General features: G+C 42.4%; 1 protein-coding gene across 2 annotated transcripts in view; it reads left to right on the top strand.

Annotated features, from left to right (window-relative positions):
- Window positions 1-23,890, top strand: part of FRMD3 (FERM domain containing 3) — a 240,329-nt gene that overhangs the window by 108,727 nt on the left and 107,712 nt on the right. For both annotated transcript variants that reach the window (XM_059657012.1, XM_059657011.1), the window contains exon 2: window positions 17,903-18,007. In XM_059657012.1, coding sequence (XP_059512995.1) covers window positions 17,903-18,007 — 105 coding nt within the window. The remainder of the gene's footprint in view (window positions 1-17,902; window positions 18,008-23,890) is intronic.

Below are 23,890 nucleotides of genomic sequence, written 5' to 3'. Positions count from 1 at the left end.
GTTGTACTGGTTGTGGTATACATTGTTTATTTGCTTCCTGTATATTTTAAAAGGGATTCCAGGCAGCTTACAAAGGGGTGCCAGATCTCCTCCATCAGCTCCTCAGAGCCAGTTTCTGCTTCTCTGCCCAGAAAGCTGACCTGATGGGTGACAGTGGTACAAGAGCTACCTTGTCATTGGCTTTCAGCTGGGTTTGATCAATAGGGCCTCCACATAGGAGGGCACATGAATGCGAGAGTAGGGTCTGGTATTTTATCTCTGGCTCCTTCCCTGTGAGGTGGCCTTGGACCGGTTGGGTTCCTGAACCTGTATTCTCTGCTCTATGTGACTCTCTCCAATGAGCCCGGGTACCTGCTTCCTCCCTCATCCTTGACACCTGGTTGTGGGTGTGATGGTGACAGTTCTGCTGCTCCCTACCCAGTTCCTGCACTACCTCTGGTGGAGCCCCACCCACCCAACTCACACCCTGGCAAACAATCCCCTTGGGAAGGAAACCTTCTTGAAATATTCTAAATTGAGTGTGCCTTTAGCTTCCTGTTGGGATTTTGGCAGATGTGAATATCAAAACATAATAGAGAAGCATCATCAAACAAATTGAAGGGTGTAGGGACACGGAAATAGGGATTAGGATGAGCATGACATTTGTGTATCTTTGCTTGTGAATTGGCCAAATGGACATTACATCTTATTTCATGAACTACCTGCTACGTCTGTTGCCATTTAAAATCAGGTTGTTGGTCTTTTTGTTTATTTGTAGGAGTGTCTTAAAAATATATTCTGGACATAAATCTTATCAGGTATAAGTATATTGTCCAGATACTATAAGCAGATATCTCTTCCCAGCCTGTGGCTTACTTCTCCAGAATCTTAATAATGTCCTTTGTTTAACAGACATTCTTAATTCCAATGCAGTTTGTTTTAGCACTTTTATTGTTCTATTTAAGAAAAATCTCTGCCTACTCCAAGATCATAATGATATTCTGAAATTTGCTCCCAGAGTTTGTTTTACTTTTCACATTTTATGTCTATGATCTATCTTGGATTGATTTTTAAAAAACAGCTTTACTGAGGTATAATTCACATACCATTAAATTTACTCATTTTAAGACTACAATTCAATGATTTTTTAAAACAAACTTAGAGTTCTGTACCCATCTCCATAATCTAATTTTAGAGCATTTCCATCACCCAGAAAAGAAATCTCGGGCCTATTTGCAGTCACGCCCCCTTCCCACGCCTGGCCCCAGGCAACCACTAATCGACTCTCTATAGATTTGCCTTTTCAATCTGTGCACGTTTGCGCACACACATGATGTGTAGTTACTTCATTTGAGCACAAACCTTAACTCTTAAGTTTTCTGAAAGACAGAGCAAGAGAGAATACCCATGCTTTGTATGGTCTTCCTGGCTGGTTCCTGCTAGGACTGCAGTTCTATCATTTTTAGGAAGAATTATTTGTATCAAACCTTATCACAGGCATTGGTTAAAATAATGGACAATGTCTTTATTTATTGCAGAATGTAGTCAGGCTTGAATAGTTATTTCTCTCATTGCCTTCCTCTGAGAGTTAAGGAATTATCTGTCACCAGTTGAGATGAGTGAAGACACTTCTGTGAGAAATTAGAGTAATAAGGTTTGTGCCCATGGATTTCTGATGTTCTTTTCTTTTTTTTTTTTTTTTAACATGTTTCCAAGTGTATTATGTAATATTTAAATATAACTATTTATGTAATATTTGCTATTTTTTCACTTAATATTATATCCTTGAAGTTTTTTCATGTTACAAAGATATTTTCTTTTTTTTTTTTTTTCTTTTTTTTTCCCCCCCATAACTCCCCTCCTCCCAGTTCCCACCCCACCCTCCGCCCTCACTCCCCACCCACTGTCCTCATCCATAGGTGCACGATTTTTGTCCAGTCTCTTCCCACATCTCCCACACCCCTTTCCCCCCCAAGAATAGTCAGTCCATTCCCTTTCTATGTCCCTGATTCTATTATAATCAACAGTTCGTTCTGTTCATCAGATTATTTATTCACTTGATTCTTAGATTCACTTGTTGATAGATGCATATTTGTTGTTCATAATTTGTATCTTTACCTTTTTCTTGCTCTTCCTCTTCTTAAAGGATACCTTTCAGCATTTCATATAATCCTGGTTTGGTGGTGATGAACTCCTTTAGCTTTTCCTTATCTGTGAAGCTCTTTATCTGACCTTCAATTCTGAATGATAGCTTTGCTGGATAAAGTAATCTTGGTTGTAGGTTCTTGGTATTCATCACTTTGAATATTTCTTGCCACTCCCTTCTGGCCTGCAAAGTTTCTGTTGAGAAATCAGCTGACAGTCGTATGGGTATTCCCTTGTAGGTAACTGAGTTTCTTTCTCTTGCTGTTTTTAAGATTCTCTCTTTATCTTTTGCTCTTGGCATTTTAATGATGATGTGTCTTGGTGTGGTCCTCTTTGGATTCCTTTTGTTTGGGGTTCTCCGCGCTTCTTGGACCTGTAAGTCCATTTCTTTCACCAGGTGGGGGAAGTTTTCTGTCATTATTTCTTCAAATAGGTTTTCAATATCTTGGTCTCTCTCATCTTCTGGCACCCCTATAATTCTGATGTTGGTACGCTTGAAGCTGTCCCAGAGGCTCCTTACACTATCCTCGCATTTTTGGATTCTTTTTTCATTTTGCTTTTCCGGTTGGATGTTTTTTGCTTCCTCGCATTTCAAATCATTGACTTGATTCTTGCGCTCCTCTGGTCTGCTGTCGGGCGTCTGTATAATATTCGTTATTTCAGTCTGTGTGTGCTTAATTTCTAGTTGGTTCCCCAATATACGATCGAGGGTCTTATTAGTTTTCGTGTAGATCTCATTAAGTTTATCGGCAGCTTCTAAACAGTTGTTGAGAGACCTTAAAAGTGTGGTTCTGAACTCTATTTCTTCCATTGACAATTTTGTCCTGTTTCTTTGTCTCCGCATTTTGTTATGCTTCCTTGGTGCACCCCCTAGTGGTCTTTGTTCGCAGTCTTATAGATAAATCTTGATTGTTGTAGCTAATTCCAGGGAGGGTTTGACCTCCAGGCCAAGTGGCTATGAGAATCAGCTGTGTCAGCAGTGAGAGAACTTCTGTCCTCTAGGGAGGTGCTAATCTAGCCTTTGCCTGAGGCTATCCGGCAAATGCCTCTGTGCAGGGCTTGGGCGGGGCGGGTCGCACAGGATCAACAGGGTGGGCCGGAGAGAGCAGTTATGGCGGCTCTCAGTCCTGTCCCAAGGGGCTCTGCCTCTCTGAGTCCCAGCACCCGCTGCAAAGCTCGGAGAGAAAGCTGCACTTGCTCTGACCGAAGCCAGACAGTCCCGCTTCTCCCGTTTGAGTCTGGGTCCCTAAAGACTCGCCCGGATCTGGTGCTCAGAGTCTGCGACTCCCTCCCGATTGAAAACAACAACCGCGCCCTCCGCCGCCAGCCCGCTCCGCGCACTCCGCACCTCAGAATTTGACTTCAGCACTGGGCCTCCTCTGAGTGTCCGTATGCGTTTCTCTTTCCTCCTAGTTGTAGGACTTCCACTCAGCCAGCGTTCCTGTGGTTCTGGGTGATGTCCCTTCCGTTTTTTGGTTTCACTTTTGAAGTAGTTGTTCAAAGCAGCAAACTCCGGCGTTAACCTATGCCGCCATCTTGGTTCTCCCCGATGTTCTTTTCAACTTTTTAAAAATCTCATAGCACACATAAATTAATTACTAAAATTCTGTGGCACACCAAAAAATGTCTTTTGCCAACCTGACAAAAAGGGAAGGAATAATTTTGATTCATTCACTCCAGATGACTATTGTGCTGGCTGTTTTCAGTATCATTTTTTAAAAAAATGTTTTCAAAAAGTTTTTTTAATTGACTTTTTTTAGAGAGAGGAAGGGAGAGGGAGAAATAGAAGCATCAATGATGAGAGAGAATCACTGGTTGGCTGCCTCCTGCACACCCCACACTCGGGATCGAACCTGCAACCCAGGCATATGCCCTGACTGGGAATCGAACAGTGATCTCCTGGTTCATGGGTTGACATTCAACCACTGAGCTACACTGGCCAGTCCATTGTCATTTTTAAAATTTGACAATCTAAGGGAAAAGAGGTCAGTACCCTGACTAAATAGTCAGGTATTTTGTGTTTTAAAAGTTCTTGCGGCACACCAGTTGAAAATCCCTAATCTAGATGAGTACACTGGGAGAACCCAATGAAGCTAAAGATCAGGCAATAGTATGGTTTTGTTAAATATCATGAGTTTGAAGCAGGCTTTCAGCGGAGGGCAGATCACAGATATTTTCAGAGTTGGATTCTTTGTTGGGTGATTGCCTGAAGTACCAAAAAGCTTTATTGTTTATTTTACTTTATCTAATTTTCTCCAGTTTTATTAAAATACAGTTAACACGTAAAAGTTGCATATATTTAAGGTGTACAATGTGATGTTTTGATATATATTTTGTAAATGATTACCACAATCAAGCTAATTAACCTATCTACCACTTCACATAGTATTGTGTGCGTGTGGTGAAAACACATAAGATACACTCTCTTAGAAAAGTTCAAGTATATAGTGTAGTATTAGCTATAGTCACTACACTATACATTAGGCCTCCAAAACTTGGTCATAGTATTATTGAAAGTTTGTACCCTTTGACCTACACCTACCCATTTTCCCTAATCTCCCCCCTGGTAACCATCATTCTACTGTCTTCCTATGAGTTCAACTTTTAGCTGTATTGTTGATTGCAGTAGGATCCATGTGCTGTGTCTAGCCACAGATGTGTAGATGGCAGAGCTAACATGCTGTTGTGAACATTTAAGTGCCTGGCGTGTCCTTGTATTTCTGCCCCTCAGTGGCCAGCACACTTAATTTTTGTGCATGGATGCCAGCAACTGTAGGGCCAACATTCTCCACTGAGATGACCTTCTGCTCTGGCAACTGGAAAAAATAGATGGATGGTTCTCCAGATTTCATAAAGTAAGATAAAAATGACTTTGGGGGATCCATAATTTTAAGAGTTTTTACCACTTGGCCAATTCAAAAGATGGATTTATACTTTGGTACGCTCAACTGGATCAGTTAATTTCAAAATATAGCTGTACATAGCTGAATGAATTGACTTGCTGGGTGGAGTTACTTGTATCTCATTAAATATTGAAGGCTACTTGTTAATGGCAAAGATTTTATTTGGACCATATTTTGAGATTGAAATATGTTCAGGACATCATCTTGGCAACCTATTGAGCTGCTCACAAAGATTACTCTCCGGTCAGTAATGGATACACTGGTATGGAGAAGGTTGTCTTTCTGTTTGACTTAATAGTTCTAAGATATGTATCTAGAGGGTATATTAAGCATGTTAAAAAAAAACTGTCGTGCACTGCCAGTGGAGAGTATATCAATAAAACCACTTTAGAAAGCTCTCTGGCAGTATCTGTTAAAGATAAGCAGACATATACTGTATGTCTTTGCAATTCTGCTCCTAGGTATACACCCAATAGAAATGGTTATATATGTTCATCAAAGATTTGTACAGTTATGTTCATAGCAGCTTTGTTTCTAATAACCAATAACTGGAAACTACCCAAATATCCATCCATAGTAGAATAGATTAATGAATTGTATATTTATACAATGGAATGGATGACTTCACACAACAACATGTACAAATATCAAATTATGGTGAACTAAAGCAAACAGTACCATAGAAATCAATTCACTTAAAGTTCAGGAACAGGCAAAAGTCATGATAGAAATGAGTAGGGGATACTTTGCGGGGAGGTAATGACTGAAGGATATGAAGGAGCTTTTGAAGAGTGAGAAATATTTTACTGCTTGATCTGGATGGTGGTTATATAGATTTGTTCACTTTGTAAAAATTCATAGAGTTGTCTGTGTACTTGTGGTTTGTGTACTTTATTTTATACTAGAGGCCCAGCACATGAAATTTGTGCGTGGAGACGGTCCCTAGGCCTGGCCTGTGATCAGGGACATCTTCCCTGCTGCCTGCAGCCAGCCACACCCCCTGCCGCCACCCCCACCCCCTGCCGCCACCCACCCCCAGTTCCCTTTTGCCATTGGGTGATCACTGCCTGATGGCTAGGGGAAGAGACTGAGAGGTTGGCTGTTCTGCCTGTTCACCGGCCCCGACCCCACTGCAGGTCGCCCTCTGTGTTTGGGGCAACCGGCGGGGTGGAGGCCTTGGCCTGGCGCCACCCACATCCCCTGCACCCACCCGCCGGTTCCCCATTTGTCATCAGGCAATCAGAGCCTGCTGGCTGGGGAAAGGGACCAAGAGGTGGTCAGTGCGCCTCGTAGTGACTGGCTCAGTGGTTGTTCTGGTCGTTCTGCCATTAGGGTCAATTTGCATATTAATCTTTTATTATATAGGATAGAGTCCTGCTGCACAGGTCGGGGCCGGCTGGCCTGCCCTGATGGGGGCCCCGCATTGGAGTAGGGGTCTCCACTGGGGGACTGGGCTGGCTGGGGCTAGGGGCCGAGGATGATTTGCAGGCCAGCCATGCCCCTGATCAAGGTGGGGGTCCCCATTGGGGGGCGGGGCTGGCCTGGGCGAGGGGGCGCGGTCATTCTGCTCTCTGGTCGTTCTGGTCATTCTACTGTTTGGGTTGCTGGGCTTTTATTATATAGGACCGTGGTTGGCAAACTGCGGCTCGCAAGCCACATGCGGCTCTTTGGCCCCTTGAGTGTGGCTCTTCCTAAGCCTTAGGAGTACCCTAATTAAGTTAATAACAATGTACCTACCTATATAGTTTAAGTTTAAAAAATTTGGCTCTCAAAAGAAATTTCAATTGTTGTACCGTTGATATTTGGCTCTGTTGACTAATGAGTTTGCTGACCACTGATATAGGATAAGTATACCAATAGTATTTACTTAAAGACAAAGCAGCTGGAATAGTCCTGCTTGATGTGTTGAGGATTATCTGATAAAAACTTCATTTCTGTACATATACTGATTCCAGAAATGGTGCAAATTCTGAAGAATCGTGAATAACCTGAAATAAAGTGTGAATGGATAGCTTGACTCATAGAAGGTTTCTACATATAGATTCAAAATTTGACATGGATAAATGAATGAGGTAAAAAATTGCATATTAATATTTACCACTCTTTGATGAGATGAAATAATGTGTAATAGTTTTAGTGAAAGAGTTGTGTCTAAAACTGCATACTTCTTATCTAAGATATTAAATTAAGAAATTCAGGTTTATGGTCCCCCCAACCCCCACCTCTCCACTCACCTAGACAAAAAGGCAACCTGGTTTTATAAAAGGATATCTGGCAGAGTAGTGGCCTGTACTTTTGAGGATCTCCCTCCCTCCCTCCCTCCCTCTCTCCCTCTTTGCCTTCCTCAAGTCATTGTTAGAGTTGGGAGTTGAATCATTTGGTGGGGATTGTGGCCTATCTTCTCCTTGGTCCTATAGGATCTGGCTACCTCACTTCTCTGACCTCATCTACTTCTGCCCCTTTTGCTCACTCTGCTCCAGCCTCATTCTAACCTCCTCTGGGGTACTGTAGGTGAAGCACCTAGCATGCACATAGCAGGCCTCTGTAAATAGAAACTTCCTTTTTCTCTAGCCATTTCCTCTCTGCATCAGTAGACACTACTCCACACACTAAAATATTACAAGAAGTCAGTTCCAGGTGAGGGTTAATACATTGTCACAGGGTGAACAGGCTAGCATTAAAAAGTTGAACCTGAAATTATTATAGTTAGCCTCATCTTACCTACTCAAAAATGACTTTGTCAAAAGCCTGGGAGAGGAATGACCTGAAGCCTTAGACACAGATGGGAATTGACTGTTTAATTAGCCAGGTCTCTAATGGGCAGGTGATGTTATATCCCTGGGGGAAGGTGAGAAGATAAGGATTTTTCACTTTTGCCCCAAATGTTTCTGAGGCATTCTAGGGAGGAGCTGTGTCACTAAGAATCATGTTCTGAAACACTAGGAGGGTCAGCAAATGCACCATTTGCCTCTGAGGCATAGGATATGTAATTCCAGTTACTAAGCAACTCACCCTTCTGGGTTGGACTGGCCTCATTATTCTGTCTTAGGTAGAAGGGAGCACATCTGTTCTTTTCAGAAAGAGAATTTATGGTTTCCTGGTCCTTCCATTTGTGAAAGGAAAGATTCTGGTGGAAAATCAGTAAGACACAAGGACAATTCTTTCCCCAGTGTGGTGTGAACAAGATTTGGAGGGTTCTCATATACTGAGAGGGAAGGATGTCAGTAGAAAACGGAGGAGTGGGTATCTGTCCATCACTTTCACACTTAGTCCACTGAACACTCAAGGAGACTGGTTGGTTGGGTAACAGAGAGCTTACTGAAAAACAAGTGTTCTCTACACCTAATGTTTGAGGATCTGTAACTTGGTGGAAAGAGCAGAATTGTTGGGCATAGAAGAGAGTTCGAGTCTTGGGTTCAGCTCCTATTTTTTGTTTGAGCCTCTGTTTCCCCATCTGTATAGGGGGATAATAACAGTGGCACCCACCAAAGTGACTGTGAAGATGGAATGAGCTAATACATATAATGCTGGCTATTACTGAGAAACTTGGGTGGTTGCAAGAATGTGTTGTGCCACTTTGAGGGGTCACATTCTCTTACAAAAGTTCTTGTCCCAACATGAGAAAAAGCTGGTAGAGATTTCCTCAACTGAAGGAGTGTTTATTTTCCCCTTGGGGGAGGGCAGAAGTTTGGGGGAGGGCAGAAGTTTGGGGACAAGGCAGAGACACAGAGAGCAATTAGGAGCTTAATAAATGGGTGCCCAATGGAATGGAGTAGCTGTGGTACATTTACACAATGGAATACTATGCAGCCTTAAAAAAGAAAATCTTAACCTTTTGTATGGATGGACCTGGAGATTATTATGCTAGTTGAAATAAGCTAGAAAATGCAAATAGGCACAAAGAAAAACTAAAAATAATTTCAGTTATTAAATCTCTCACAGATTCCAGCATCAACATGTAGCCTTTTAGCCTTTATTCTTTGTGTCTAAATATATATACAGGGTGTCCCAAAAATATATACACACTTTAAATAATTATACAGGCAGTGTTTATTAAAATACATTTCATTTTCAAAATGTACTAGAATCAGCTATTAAAATATATATACTTTGAATGCATGAATATAAATATGCACATGTGTAAAAGTAGGAATTTTACCAGAATCTTTTATTCCACCTTATCACTTTTTAAATTTTATGTTGTCTTGAATATCTTTTGCATGCTTTTTAAAGAGTGAAATCCTGAAGAGGTTCTCATTGTTATACTTGTTTTTGAGCAGTTTCTGTGCATTCTTATGGGTTTATATGTTAGCATTAGGTTGTGTTGTGCATTACTAAACAATGGACCAAAATGTTCTTTGGGTGTAAAGAGCTGGTATATTGCATCTGATATTTTCCTTCCTTCAGGAAGCTGTTATCTGCTGCAGAGAGTCAAAGAAAAACAAAGGGAGAGGAGAGTTGAAGTCAAAAGCTACTTCATAATAGCTAACAGTAGCCATTAAAATTCATATCAATCTCTGTCTATTTTTAGATCCATTAAAAAAACACACACACTCTTGGCTTGGGTTGCTGTGTAGTCAGAAGAAATGTAAATTTAACAAGATGTTTTTCCTCCTCTGTGCCTAATCACTCGAAGAAAAGGGGGAGTGTGATAGTCGGGGAACCCAGCCTACACCCTTAAGTCTTCAGATATTTGATATATAATTTGTGTGTGCGTGTGCATGTGTGTGCAGGAATCCCTCAAACACATAGAGAGCTGTTTCAGGGACTGTGTGGGTTATAGGCCAACTAATCGCTTGACTACTGATATGAGAATTTTCTAGAATGACACTATTGAAGTGAAGCATCATGCCCTCACAGAGTAGAAATTATGGACCACGCTGGCTTGGTCCTTTGCCAGAAGGAGGAGTTGAGTTTGGGAGAGAAATATGCAGCTTGGAAGCATTAGGAATGGAGGTGGGTGGAAGTCATGCATTTCTAGAAAGTCATCACCCAAATAAGGCTGGTGCTAGGGTTGTGGGGAGGAGTGAGTGACAGTCTCTGTTCAGCTGTTCTCACTGGCCCTCGTTTATAGTTGACAGTAATTTGTAGCTGCTATTCCTGTTGTGCTTGTGACTTTGTCATATTACTCACCACACTGGATTTTAACTTCTTGCGAGGTAGCCAGGTCTAGAAATGTACGTGCAAAGGAGTGGAAGACATTCTGGACTCACCTATTGTCTAGTGGGGTTTCCTCTTTCCCTGCCCAGCCCGCTCCATTCCCAATCTTCTCAACTTTGTTAGAATGCTTCTTGGGCAAGCTACACCGAATATGATAGTGACATGCATTGGGCGGTTGCAAAGTGCCCTTTAGAACTGCATTCCTTCTGCAGTTCTTGAAAACTGCATGTTCAAGCCACCCTTCTGCCTTGGCCCTCCTTAGTTTCTTCCTCATCTATCTTGCAAAGATTGTTTCTTGCTGTAAACGAGCCTATCAACCTAATTTTTCCCCCTTTATTGATTAAGATATTACGAATGTGTCCTTATCCCCCCAATGTCCCCTCATCCCCCCAATCCTGCCCTCACCCTCACCCCCTGTTGTCCACATCCATTGCTTATGCTTATATGCATGCATACAAGTCCTTTGGTTGATCTCTCCCCCTCACTCTCACCCTCCCCTACCTTCCCTCTGAGTTTTGAGCATCTGATTGATGCTTCTCTGTCTCTACATCTGTTTTTGTTCATCAGTTTATGTTGTTCATTATAATCCACAAATGAGGAGAGCATGTGATATTTATCTTTCTCTGACTGACTTATTTCACTCAGCATAATGCTCTCCAGCTCCATCCATGCTGTTGCAAATGGTAGGAGTTCCTTCCTTTTTATAGCAGCCTAGTATTCCATTGTGTAGATGTACCACTGTTTTTTAATCCACTCATCTGCTGATGGTTGTTTCCAAATCTTAGCTATGGTAAATTGTGCTGCTATGAACATATGGGTGCATATATCCTTTCTGACTGGTGTTTCTGGTTTTTTGGGATATATTCCTAGAAGTGGGATCACTGGGTCAAATGAAAGTTCCATTTTTAGTTTTTTGAGGAAAATCCATACTGTTCTCCACAGTGGCTGCACCAGTTTGCATTCCCACCAGCAGTGAATGAGGGTTCCTTTTTCTCCACATCCTCGTCAGCATTTGTAATTTGTAGATTTATTGATGATAGCCATTCTGACAGATGCGAGGTGGTACCTCATTGTCGTTTTGATTTGCATCTCTCGGATGATTAGTGACTTTGAGCATGTTTTCATATGTCTCTCAGCCTTATGTATGTCCTCTTTCAAAAAGTGTCTATTTAGGTCCGTTGCCCATTTTTTGATTGGATTGTTTATCTTCCTTTTGTTAAGTTGTATGAGTTCCCTGAAAATGTTGGAGATTAAACCTTTATCAGAGATAAACCTATATATTAATAGGGGAGAGGAAGGGGATGGGGAGATAAAAGATAAAGACTTGTGGGTTTGGTGTTGGGGAGGGAATTTGGGGCGAGTTTCACAGTACCTGGAGATTACTAGGACATTTGGAGAAGCTAAAGGGCTTTAGGGAAATGTTGTTGTGGGTTAAACCTTGGGTTCTCTTTAATTTTTCCTTGAAAACTAATAATGAAGAATTGAAATTCTTTTTGAGTACTTTTAATATTGACCTTCTCCTGTCTAAATGTGTCCGAGGTATGCAAAGACTGAGTCACGTGGACTCCCATGGATACATTAGGGCTACAGGTGTACAATCTTCTCTTAAATTTATCTCTTTATCCTTTAGTTTCTTTTTAATGGTCAGGATGAAGGTTTTCCCCCTCCCCCTGCCTGAGCAAAGCCTAGTTGTGTAAGTGGTTTTGAATTTCTTAAAATTTTTTAAAAAAATTTTTTAATTACAGTTTTTTTTATTGATTTCAGAAGAAGGGAGAGGGGGAGAGAGATAGAAACATCAATAATGAGAGAGAATCATTGATCAGTTGCCTCCTGCACAGCCCCTACTGGGGGCCAAGCCCATAACCTGGACATGTGCCCTGACTGGGAATTGAACAGAGACCTCCTGGTTCATAGGTTGATGCTCAACTTCTGAGCCACACCGGCCGGAATTTCTTTATAAATCATTCAACAACTCTTATTTTGGCTACTTTATCTCCCCATCTCAGGTGGGCCAAGAGCTGCCTTGTACGATGATTCTCAGATAATTCTCAGAACTGCTTTTGCCTCCAATGTGGGATATGTAGACATCATGGGACTCCTCTGCCCAAGGGTCTCCACAGATAGGACTATGAATGGGTTCGATGCATAATTGGTTTCCTTAGCTTGAGATAAAACACAAACACCACTTTGTTGAAATTTTAAAACTTCAAAATTACTCAGAAGCCAGTGCCTTCAAGAGTTGGGCATGGCCATGGTAATAGAGCCTGAAACAGGAAGAAGAAAAAGATGGGGAAGGAAGAACCTGTTGAGCACTGAGCAGTGGCAGAAACTAAGATGAGCTGACACAGCACACATGATTCTCCAAGCACCAGGGTGCCCGCCAGGGGAGAAACACCCTGTGCCTAAGCACAGACACATGGGCATTTTTTAGAAGAAAGCCACGGAACAAGGAGGGGTCCTGGAGGTGGAAAACACCCAGAAGAAAAACAAAGAGTGGGTGGGAAGAGATTAACCAAAGAACTTGTACATAGGCATAACCTATGGACACAGACAATAGTGTGGTGAAGGCCTGGGGTAGGAGGGGTAAGGGGGGCTAGAAGGGGACAATGGGGGGAAAAGGCAGACATCTGTAATACTTTCAACAACAAAGATGACCCCCCCCAAAAAAAGAAGAAGAGACGTTACCTACACCAAGCCACCCTGCCTCCTTCTTTAACTGTGACTCTCCTTAAGAAGACCCCATTCAGGACCCAGGCGATGGAGTGGCCAATGCGCTCCGGCTGCTTCACCTTCTCAGGGACTCACAGTTTCTTAGTTTTTCTTCCTCAGGGCCCTTTAACCTTCTCCTTGATACTGAAAGCTTCTTGCTATGAGGATGACAGTGTTTTTCTGTCTTCTCAGGGCGTGTAGGGGCTGCCATGGACTTGAGATGGGCATTTGGGTTTTGACTCTCTACCAAAGGGAATGGCTGGGCTAGGCAGCCACTTGTGTCTTGCCTTTATTTTGTAGCCAGATCCTCACTTTCAGGCAACTGTCTTGTGTTTTTTTCCAATGAGTGTCTATCTTTGATAGTTGTTTTTTATTTTTTGGTTTTAAAGTCATAGTTATAACCATACCCTTCCCTTTCCCCCAACTTAATATTTATTGTGCACAAAAATGCCTTTAATCAATCTAGCCTCTATTTTCAATTATCTTAGCCACACTTTGCTGATTATTGCTACATAACAGATGGGTATTCAGTAATAGGCACTTGAGCTTCTCTAAGTCTTGGTTTTATCTTTGATGTCTGAAAATATTTGAAGGAAACAAATCAAAGCAACATTTAATTTCTGTGTGATTCCACTGTAGACTCAACCACAAGGGATCCCTGTATTCTTGTTTTCTTTACATTTCTCCACATTTAAACAGCTTTAGTATTATTTCTTTCCTCTCTATTTTATAAGGATGCAACTTTCTGAATTTATGTCACAGCCAAACTCAAATACCAGTTACCGTCTGCAGTGGGAAGGAACAATTTAACAAAGCAGGATATCGCATGCTATTTAAAATCCAATTATAAAAGCTATTTTTTTCTCAAGAAATGCTTTGTTTTGTTTAAGGCTGTGGTGCCTACCATAACAAAATGTATGAATTAAAACCTATATTTGAATTTTTTAAGCAGAGATTAAACAGAGCATTTTTATGCTGTTCAACCAAGACACAATCTTTCTTAAATTAACAAATACTTGTCCCTCACAATAGAAGCTGAACCATTTCGCTCACCAGTTTCTCATTACCATTTCTTGTGCTTTTGCCCATGAAGGTCAATGGATTGAGGCCCTTAACTCATACCAGAAATGTATGAATTACATGTGCGTCCATGGAGACCGCTGCTTCTCAAGAGAACTCCTGTGGGCACAGGTGTTGGGCAATGGGGCCCTTTGAGCAGGAACCTTTATTTTCAGAAAGAGGTCTGGCAGTCCCACTTCTGTTTGTCAAGAGGGTTCCTAGGGGCACAGTGTCAACCCCAGGATGAACTATTCTCAGCATCCCGGGTCTGTGCTCCTGATTTCTGACTATTGCCTGTTCCCCTCATCCTAGTGATCCTCCCTAAAGTCTGGCCTGTGTCAGGCCCTCTTGCCTCCCACAGGTCATAGGACTCAGTGGCTGCACAGCCTTACAGAGCAACTCAAAGCTGTGTCCACTGAGGGTGTCTCCTGGCTGTGATGATGCTCCCAAGCACTTCAAACTCAAGGAACCGTTTTGAAAGCCACTAGCTTGTCTCAGCTCAAAGTTGAAAACTCAGAATCCTCCAGGGGTTATGGAGGAGTGGGAAATGGAGGACGTGGAAGATGGTAGGTGGGAATATGGTGGGCAGTGGGGTTCACACTCCAGGGGACAGGGAGCTGGGACGGAGCTCCTGCAGACTTTATGGTCATAGTGCGCTACAGGTGGTGGGGGACCAGTGTAGGGACACAAGTTTAAGTGTGGGTGGTGAACAGACCGTTTTTATCAACCCTGTCAGTACATTTCTGAGACTGGATAGCTTCATTTAGAGACAGCATCAAAAGCCTATGCCTGAGGCACTTTCCTGAGGCATGGATCATAACATCCTTCTGAGGCCCTGCTCACATACTTATGTCCTACTGTTTCTCATGTCTATGAAATATGATGATTAATAAAACACAACTTAGGTAACAGCTCTAAAGAATTTATAGTAGCTGCTTGATTCCTTTTCCCTATTTAGTTGCTGTTGAAACTGCTATCTTGTGAGAGAATCAACAGAATGTTGACATAAAAAAGAAGTCCCTGTACTTGAAATCTTTGATTACCATTTCTCCCCATAGATCTTGCAGGATTTCGGTGAAAGTTGGCTAATTCCACTATGTTTGAGGAACCTCCAATACAAGGACTTGACTGTCTTGCCTGAGGCACCCTGTTAGGTCCCAGACCCCAGGTTTTCCATGAGAGAAAGCAGTGCTGCATTAATTCATTCGGGGACATTCAGTGTGCCAGGCACTGGCTTAAGTACCAGAACAGGGTGGTAGACAATGGCCACCACCCTAGAAACCTCAGGAAGAAGCAAGTGGAGGGTTTGGGTCAGTTCACTAGTGGTCAAGGGGTAGGAGGTGGGGGCAGAACCAGTGTTCTCCTCCAAGCCCCTCCCCTGCAGTGAGGTGGCGGGGGGGGGGGGCCGGGGGCTGGCAGCTGGACTTCTGACCTTCACACACCTGGCCCTGAGTGAGCACAACGAACCCTCGGGTTGGGCCCGGGTGGCCTTTTGTTTAGTGCAAGACCTGGGTTTAGTGCACAGAAATGCCAACAGTAAGGAGTTAAATGGCTTAAGAACATGGTCCGGATTTTGAGGCAGGAGTGGGACAGAACAGAATGGAATGTGAGTCTGTGAGCTGGTGCCTTGGCTTGGAGCAGAGACACGAAGCGTCTCAGGATGACGAGGCTGGCTGGCAGCTTGTGGATGCAGGGGCAGTTTGTGTTCTCAAGGTGGGGAAAGACTATACTTCAACTCAAAACTCAAAGGGAAAAATGGCTTTTGTTTCCCTAGTGACTTCTGGAGACAGGCACAATTTTTGCACTTCTCCAAGGTCACGGGTCTTCTCCTACACCAGTGCTGCTTAAACTTGGATGAGCGTGTGACTAATCGGAGGATCTTACTAAAATGCAGGTTAGGTTCGGTAGGTCTGGGGCAGTGCCTGAGATTCTGCTTCTAACAAGGTCCCTCCAGGGGATGCTGAGCCGCTGCTCTGGGGCTTGCTGGTCTGCGGGAGGTGCTTTGAGGAATGGGCCTGGAACCCACCTGGGAGTGGGAACTGGCCTCACTTGCTTTGTGGAAGGCATGATCCCTGCTTCAGCCACACTTGCACCCTGCAGTCACCATGTTGTCTGCAGTGGCATCTCCTTCTCTCAAGGGTCTTAGGTAGTTTAAGGGGATATTGCCAGAGAGTGTGTATTGGTTGTTGTGTTTAATTATTAAAAAAGATCTTTGTGGTGCTTTGCAATACATCCTCAGGGCAGAATGCTAGTAGTAGCTGTCATGCAAATTCAAGGTCTCCTTAATCCCACCTCACTGCATGGCATTGCCTTGACCCACAGACCTTGTGGTCTCGCATATAGTGGGGGTAGTTCACCATAGTCAATGCTGCAGAAAGCTTTTGACAACCCATTATGAAATGATGAGCTCGTGTTGTGCCCAGTGATTTAATCCTGCAGCAGCCTCTTTAAAATGGATGGGTTACAGAATAAATCTGTGAAAGGGACTAAATCCATTTGTTATATTCTGGGCATTGGCTTTCGCTGTCATTATATTTGGTCATTTGGGCCTCCTGGCTTAAAAACAATTACAGAAATCTAAAAAGCAAATTTCCTTTTGACGTGTTGTTACTTTGGGGCTACATCAAATGGGTTCTCTCAGAAAGGAAGTAAAGGCTCAAGGTTCATTCGAAATTAAACTCAAAGTGATTTCAGGAAAATTGAGGTTTCATTTCACCATCTGGGCTTAAAAGCCCCAGTCTCTCATTCAGTGTTGTGCATCTAAGGCCAGCAGGTGGCTTTTTCATCCCTTGCCCAAGCTGATGGTACTACTTTCTAATGAAAAGATAACCATGTAACACGGACCACACTGATCTTCCAAAATTACTTTTAGTGGATTTGGAGGAGAGGCTCGCTTAATGTTTCTTCATTTATTCTTATAGGTCACATTCCATCCCCCAAACATTCCACGGGTCTGTCAGCAACTTTGATTGAAGCAGAAATTTATCTTATCAAATATCCTGATGAGGGCTTGGCAGAGTCTTTGCTGTTAAAAAGGTTTTGTTGTCATGGTACTTATCTTAATCAGGTTTGGCTGGCTGACACAGTTCTCACTCATAGGATTCTAGAAGGAAAAACAATCTAACCAACTTAGAAATCATCTGGTCCAACCAACTTATTTTACTGCTAAAGAGTTTGCCAAGGTCACCCGGGCTTGTTTGAACCCCAGTCCTGAGCTCCCCGCCGGCTCCCATAGTGCATTCTGTGTTGATTTATGGATGTGATAAGATGGCTGTGAGGCGTGTTCTGTCCGATGCCATTCATTGCGTTTCTCTGCCATGCAGATCCTGCCTTCTAGCAGAGTCTCAGGAGACTCACCAATGCTCCGGGGAGAGGAAATGGCACAGTAGGAGCCCAGGCTCTACAGTTTGGTGTTCTGGAGCAAATCCTGCCTTCCTCTATAAGATGTTGTGTGACTTTGAGCAAGCCGCCGAGCCTGTCTGTGCCTCCCTTTCTTCAGATGTGAAATGGAGACCTTTCCCACAGGATAGTGGAGGAATGAATACCCACAGAGCAGTTGGAGCAGTCAGGTGCATCATGTGTGGATTTGCAAACTGTGCATTTCCACTAGGTATTGAGTTGTGAAATCAGTGTTATGAATCATAAATAGCATTAGAGAAAATTAAATGGCATATAATTTAATAAGATAGAACAAATTAGAGTGCTCTGCATGTATGGTGTTCCTTTGAGGTGTGTTTGTGTGTAATGGCTCATGGTGTTCCTTTGGTTTTGTGTGTGTAATGTATTTCTCACTGCAGATTTTAGGTCAAGTTTGGAAGCCTCAGCTGCAGGAACTAGAGTGAATGGATCCATTCTCTAAGCACAGACCTATCGGGGTGGATTGGCACATGTTAGCATGGATGCACAAGGTGAGCTCTGGCTAAAACGTCAATGTGTTTCCTTTGCAGAGGGAGACCAAAGGGCAGTTTCTTATTGACCACATCTGCAACTACTACAGCTTGCTGGAGAAGGACTACTTCGGCATTCGTTACGTGGACCCAGAGAAGCAGCGGGTAAGAGCTGACCTCTGTCAGGACACATTTAGGGGAGTCACTCAGGCTGTGGGGTGCTAAAGAGTTTCCTCTCAGAACAATTGTGATGCATTCTTGTTCTCATGGTTGCAGATGGTTGACCACATGAAACTGACCAGTCTGGTGTGTGTGTGTGTGTGTGTGTGTGTGTGTGTATGAGAGAGAGAGAGAGAGAGAGAGAGAGAGAGACTGAGACTGACTGGCATTGTTCCCACTGGACTGGGTGGGGCAAGAGAAGAGAACACCTACTTAGGCCTTTTCAGGAGTTGCTCCCTCCTGTTTAAAGACAAAATGTTCCTATGCCCTTCAAAACATCTCACTACAAAAAGCTACTGGTACACGGGAGACTGCATAATGGGTACAAGGTTTTCTTTTGGGATAATGAAAACATTTGGAACTTGATAGGTGGTGGCTATACAACATGGTGAATATATGAAATGCCACTGAAATGTACACTTTAATTTTATGCCCCCTCAGTTTAAAAAGCTTTGGCAGATGAAGGGTTAAGATACTTTGAAAGCTGCTCCTTGGGACCCACTATATTTGACAGCCTTCATATTCTTCCTCTTGGACACACCTGTTCTTTCTGGCTTCTGTTGATGCTTAAGAATGGGCAGGGGAGTCTTGTCTTTGGAGTAACGCACCAGCCTAATTGTGTTCAGGCGTGGGATGTGTCAGTCACAGTGATGTATGCTTCTCACATCCAAAGGCCCCAGGAATCTCCACCTCAGCTCCCACTACCTGGGGATTCCCCTTCCACACCGCTGCTGTGGATCCAAGATATGGCTAGGAGGCTCTGTATCTGCTTGTTACCCTGTCACACTGCCAAGCAGGGCAATCTGGGAAAGGCTCAGCTGGGGGTGGTCAGGGATAGGAGGACAGGGCCCCTCAGACTTCTTAAATTTTCTTTCCTTCTTACCAGTGTCCCTGGCCATCTTCCTGGTCCTTGATTTTGTGTTGACTGACCTAATGCAATGAGAAGCAATGAGGGACGAGGATGTTTGAGGGATAGACTAGATTTTCTTCTGAAACATGGAGAATCTTACTAGGCTCTTGGAGTCCAGTAGGACCTAATCTCCTATAAAGGGATACAGTGTCGTGGCTCAGAAGAAGGAGGTTTTGCTTTCCTGCAGCACTTGCAGGAGCCCTTTAATGGGCCTAGCATTTACCTGAGTGAGAGGAAGGCAGGAGGACACTGATGAGGATGTAGGGCTGACATGAGATCACAGAGAGGATTTGTGTGGCATTTACTACGGATTAACAGTGGTTCTCAGACCTGGCCCTGCAACAAAATCCCCTTAGGTGCTTGTGAACATGCTTAATGTGGACCCTATTCTAGCTCTCCCAAATCAGAATCCTGAGTCAAGGGCCAGGAACAGGTATTCTAATACATCCTGAGGCTACTTTTGATCCCGCCATCCCAGCTTTGGTCGTCTTTTAGTGTTGGGGACAATGGCATAAAGACATATAGACATAACTTCTAATGGCCTATTATGAAGATATTATCCTTATATGGAGAAACAGGCTCAAAGACATTGTTACTCATCCAAGGTCTCACAGCTAGTAAGTGATGGAGTATTTGAGTTAAGGGTTATGGTTTAAACCAGGGTTGGGCAAACTTTTTGACTCGAGGGCCACAGTGGGTTCTTAAACTGGACCGGAGGGCCAGAAAAAAAGCATGGATGGAGTGTTTGTGTGAACTAATATAAATTCAAAGTAAACATCATTACATAAAAGGGTACGGTCTTTTTTTGTTGTTGTTTTATTCATTTCAAATGGGCCGGATCCGGCCTGCGGGCCGTAGTTTGCCCACGGCTGGTTTAAACTCTAATCCCTATAAGCCAAACAGATTCTGTGCACTATATTAATCATCTAACCACCACTGAAAATAGTTTGGGTATGTGTGTGTGCAAAATTCCATTTTAAATTATAAACAGCCAACCTATAAAAGTCATTCTAACTACCATTAGTTGAACATCTATAATGTGTCAGAAATTTTACTCACATGGTCTCTAGTCTCCCCTAAAACACTGCAAGGAAGAGAGAAACTGAGGTACAGAAGGGGTCAGTGGCTTGCCGAAGGCCCCATAGCTAGTAATTGTTGGAGGAAGGATGGGATTTTAACCCATATTCTTTCCATTTCATCTCTCACATGAAAATTTGAAACACAGTCTAGATCAGGGATCTGTAACCTTTTTCTGTAAAGGCCCATATTGAAAATATTTTCAGTTTTGTGACCTACACAGCGTCTGTTGTTATTACTCAATTATTCTTTCAATTATGGAAAGCAGCCATAGATAATATCCAAAGTAATGGATGTGGCTGTGTTCCAAAAAAAACCCTTTTTTCCCCAGTAAAAGTGTTTTACAAAAAATAGGTGTTTGGCCATAGTTTGCTGACCCATTGCCTAGAGTCCTAGACAATAGCTGGAAATGACTTAAATGCATTAGCCCTTTTCATTTCTCTTCACTCTCTCATTGGGGAGATAGGGAATAAAACATAAGAGAAGTATTTAGAATTGGAGTTAGAGATATCAATATGAACTCATGATTTTTTAAAAAACATACATAGGTAGATATAGAAATAAATATAAGTGTATATATATGTGGGCTAGTACACATCCATCTATTTATAGGTCCTGTCCACCGAGATGGCCTAAAAACAGTGACATCACAGTAGCAATGAGCACACCTAGCCCCTAGATCTTGGCTTCTAATACATTCTCCGATAAAAGTAACTAGGGCTCCTTGCAGAAATGGCTGAATCTAGGCCTGGCATAGGGAAATCACAAGATGACTCTGAAGCATCTTGTGCTGCCAGAAAGTAAGGACGTGCTCATAAAACTAAAAGGTAGGGCCCTAGGAAAGGCACAGAGCCAACCTGAAAGAACTTCAGTGGCCCAACCTGGAACAATAGGAGCAGCAAAAATAAATAACAATAGTGTGGAATTATAATCCCTGGAATAAAACAAAGATCCACGAGTCCATAATGATATAAACAAAATAACCAAATAAATAAAAAGAGGGAGAAGGGGCAGCTCATCCTTACAGAAGAATTCCAATTAATAAATGTACAAGGAATGATAGAAATTGGAAACTGATGGTAGAACACCACAATAATAATTGTGGGCAAGGTCTGTGGTTGAAAGCTAAAATTAGTGGACAAAAGCTTGAGGAGAAACTTGTTTCAAAGAATCTGCCTCCCCTCATATTTGTTAAAAACAAGGGGAAAAAGATAACTCTACAATGGAGAAACCTGGCAGACAACATTTTAACCAAGCCGGCAAGGCTAACATCTGCAGTAAAAAGATGTACCAACAGCACCTACTCCTGATATCATGCACTGGGAAGGGCACAGTCTCTACAATGTTCTTCCCAAGAGTGCATAACCTCATTCAAACTCTGAGAAAACATCAGACAAACTGAAGTGAGAGACAGTCTCCAATGTGACTTACCAATATTCTTCAAAAGTGTTCAGGTCATGAAAGGCAAGGAAAGACTGGGAAACTCTAAGGCAAGGTCGGGTCCAGGATTGGATTCTGGAGCAGAGAGAGGTGTCAGTAGTGGGAAAATTGGTTTAAGTCTTCATGTTACTTAATAGTATTGTGTTAGCATTAGTTTTTAAATTTTGACTATTGCACTGTGGTTATATAAGATGCTAACATTGGGGAGGATGGGTGAAGGTTATACTTATACCATCTTTGCAAGTTTTCCATCAGTCTGAAATTATTTTTTTAAGTTAAAAAAGAAGTCTTTAGGTTGATGTGCTTCATTGTTCTTTATATTTTGACTTGGTTTAGTTTATTTTTTAGTGTTCAGAAATGGGTAGTAGATTAGTGGAAAAAATGTGGATCATGACCCCCAAAACAAACTGTATTAATCTGATGTAGCCATTCAGTTGCTTAGGGGGCTGTCTGAATCGTTCTGTTTCCCCCCCGAATCACACAACTATTATATAGCCTTTTGATTTTGAAGCTACAATATGAGCATAGATTCCACATAGGTTTCTGAACAGTTGCTGCACGAAAATGCATAGACTTTGCACTCAGAAAGATATGAATTAAATCACATCTCTGCTGGTTAATAAGCTGTGTGATGTTGATCAAGTGACTGAGCCTCTCTGTCCTGATTGTTAAAACAGATAACAATACCTACATGTAGGGTTGATATGGGAGTTAGAGAAAAGTTATACAAATGCTTAATAAATAGTAAATCCTGAGTACATGGTATTTATTTTTATTAATTACTATTATTGCTATGTATTGGCTGGGTGAGGCAATTGCATGAAGAAATAAGGCCATGATTAGCAAGTTAAAACCTAGAAATGCTAATAACTTCACTTAAAGGCAGGATGGCCATTATTATGATCTTTGGGAGAGATGAGGGAAAGTGACCCTTGGCTCATTAGAAAAATGAACTCAAAGGAATAGACACTCTGATATGAGAGTTTTAAGCAGAAATTGATTGACCAGCATTTTTCTTTTTAGCAGTTCATGTACTTCTTCTCAATGAGAAATAAAAACCAATGAATTATTTGGATAGAAAACTAGTCAACAGAGAAAATCTGATTAGTTAGAAAAGCTGAAGTGGAACTTACCTCTGCTGTGGGAGTTGGTGGTTTGCCTACAAGCCTTCACAACTTGGCTTATGGAAAACCATTGTGGAATATTCAATATTTAGCACTCTCACATTTGGAACACCATATGTTTGACAAGATGTCTCATGCACCATATGTTCTGAGAGGGGTGAGGACTGGGTCAGTAAACGATGACTATCTTTTTCTCTTTTAATGGTAAGGGCACAGAATTTCCATTTTTTAAATTTGAGGTAGGGAGGGGCAGATTGAATACTGGTCAATAAAAATCCCCTTGAGTTTCCATCACATTTGTCTTCTGAAGAACTCATATCCTCTTAGTTGCAGACGATGAGGGCTGGTATTCTCTTCATTTTACTATCGAGAAAGCTGGGACTCTAAGTTTAGAAGTCTTGGAAGAAATAATTCCAGAAGAAAAAGTTAGTACTTGGCTTAAGTCCAGGTATTTTCTTCTTAGATGTAGCAAATTTTTTCCATCACCTTGCTCAGGTGTTTGAATAACTTCTGTTTAGAAAGTTGAAGTTTTGAAATAGTTGGATTTCATAATTCCAAGTTTCTATGGCCCTTGCTCTGAATTTCTTTTTCTTCTTGTTCGTTCACCCTTTCCTTTTCCCCCCATACTCGGCTGGAAGTCGCCCGCAGTGCCTTAGAACTGAGGATCCCACCCTCAGTTCAGCCAGAGGAGGACTGTCTTGGTTGTAGGTAGTTGGTTACAGTCTACAGGCAGATTGGACCCAGTGCTTTTGATTTTAGCTTTCCCATTTTTAAACATCTGTTTAACCCACTTACATCAGTGTCACTAAAGATGACAAATTCACTTTGGAAATCCACACTTCTTGGACAATCTCCTCAAGCACCCTGTGTTGTTAGGGCATGCTTTCTGATAGCATGACCTGGGAAACCATGGATGCAAGCACATGCTGAACCCTGCAACTCCCTCCCCCAGTAGAGCTGACCCTGAGGTTTTTGTGTTGCAGCCAGAAAAGGACTAGGAAGCCTATCGGTGAGTTTTCTTTCTAATGGGAGAAGACCTTTTTTGTGTTAGAGCAGTTTGCTTTTCCTAGAGGCACCTTTGGGAAAGACATGGAATGGAATAAAAACAGGCCCAGTGATTTGAGGTTTCACTCTGGGCATGGTGCCAAGAAGCCAGACAGCATTATTTCCCACCAGCTGCTCCTGCCATCGAAAGGCTGCTCTCTGCTCCCAGGAACAATTGCTTCACAGACGCTTGTAACTAGGAGTGAGAGTGGTGCCTAAGATTTAGGGCAGCCC

This window comes from Myotis daubentonii, chromosome 11, assembly GCF_963259705.1.
Source record: "Myotis daubentonii chromosome 11, mMyoDau2.1, whole genome shotgun sequence".
NCBI classification, from domain to species: Eukaryota; Metazoa; Chordata; class Mammalia; order Chiroptera; family Vespertilionidae; genus Myotis; species Myotis daubentonii.
The sequence above is the reverse complement of the archived record's forward strand: the minus strand, read 5'-3'. Positions and strand labels throughout refer to the sequence as shown.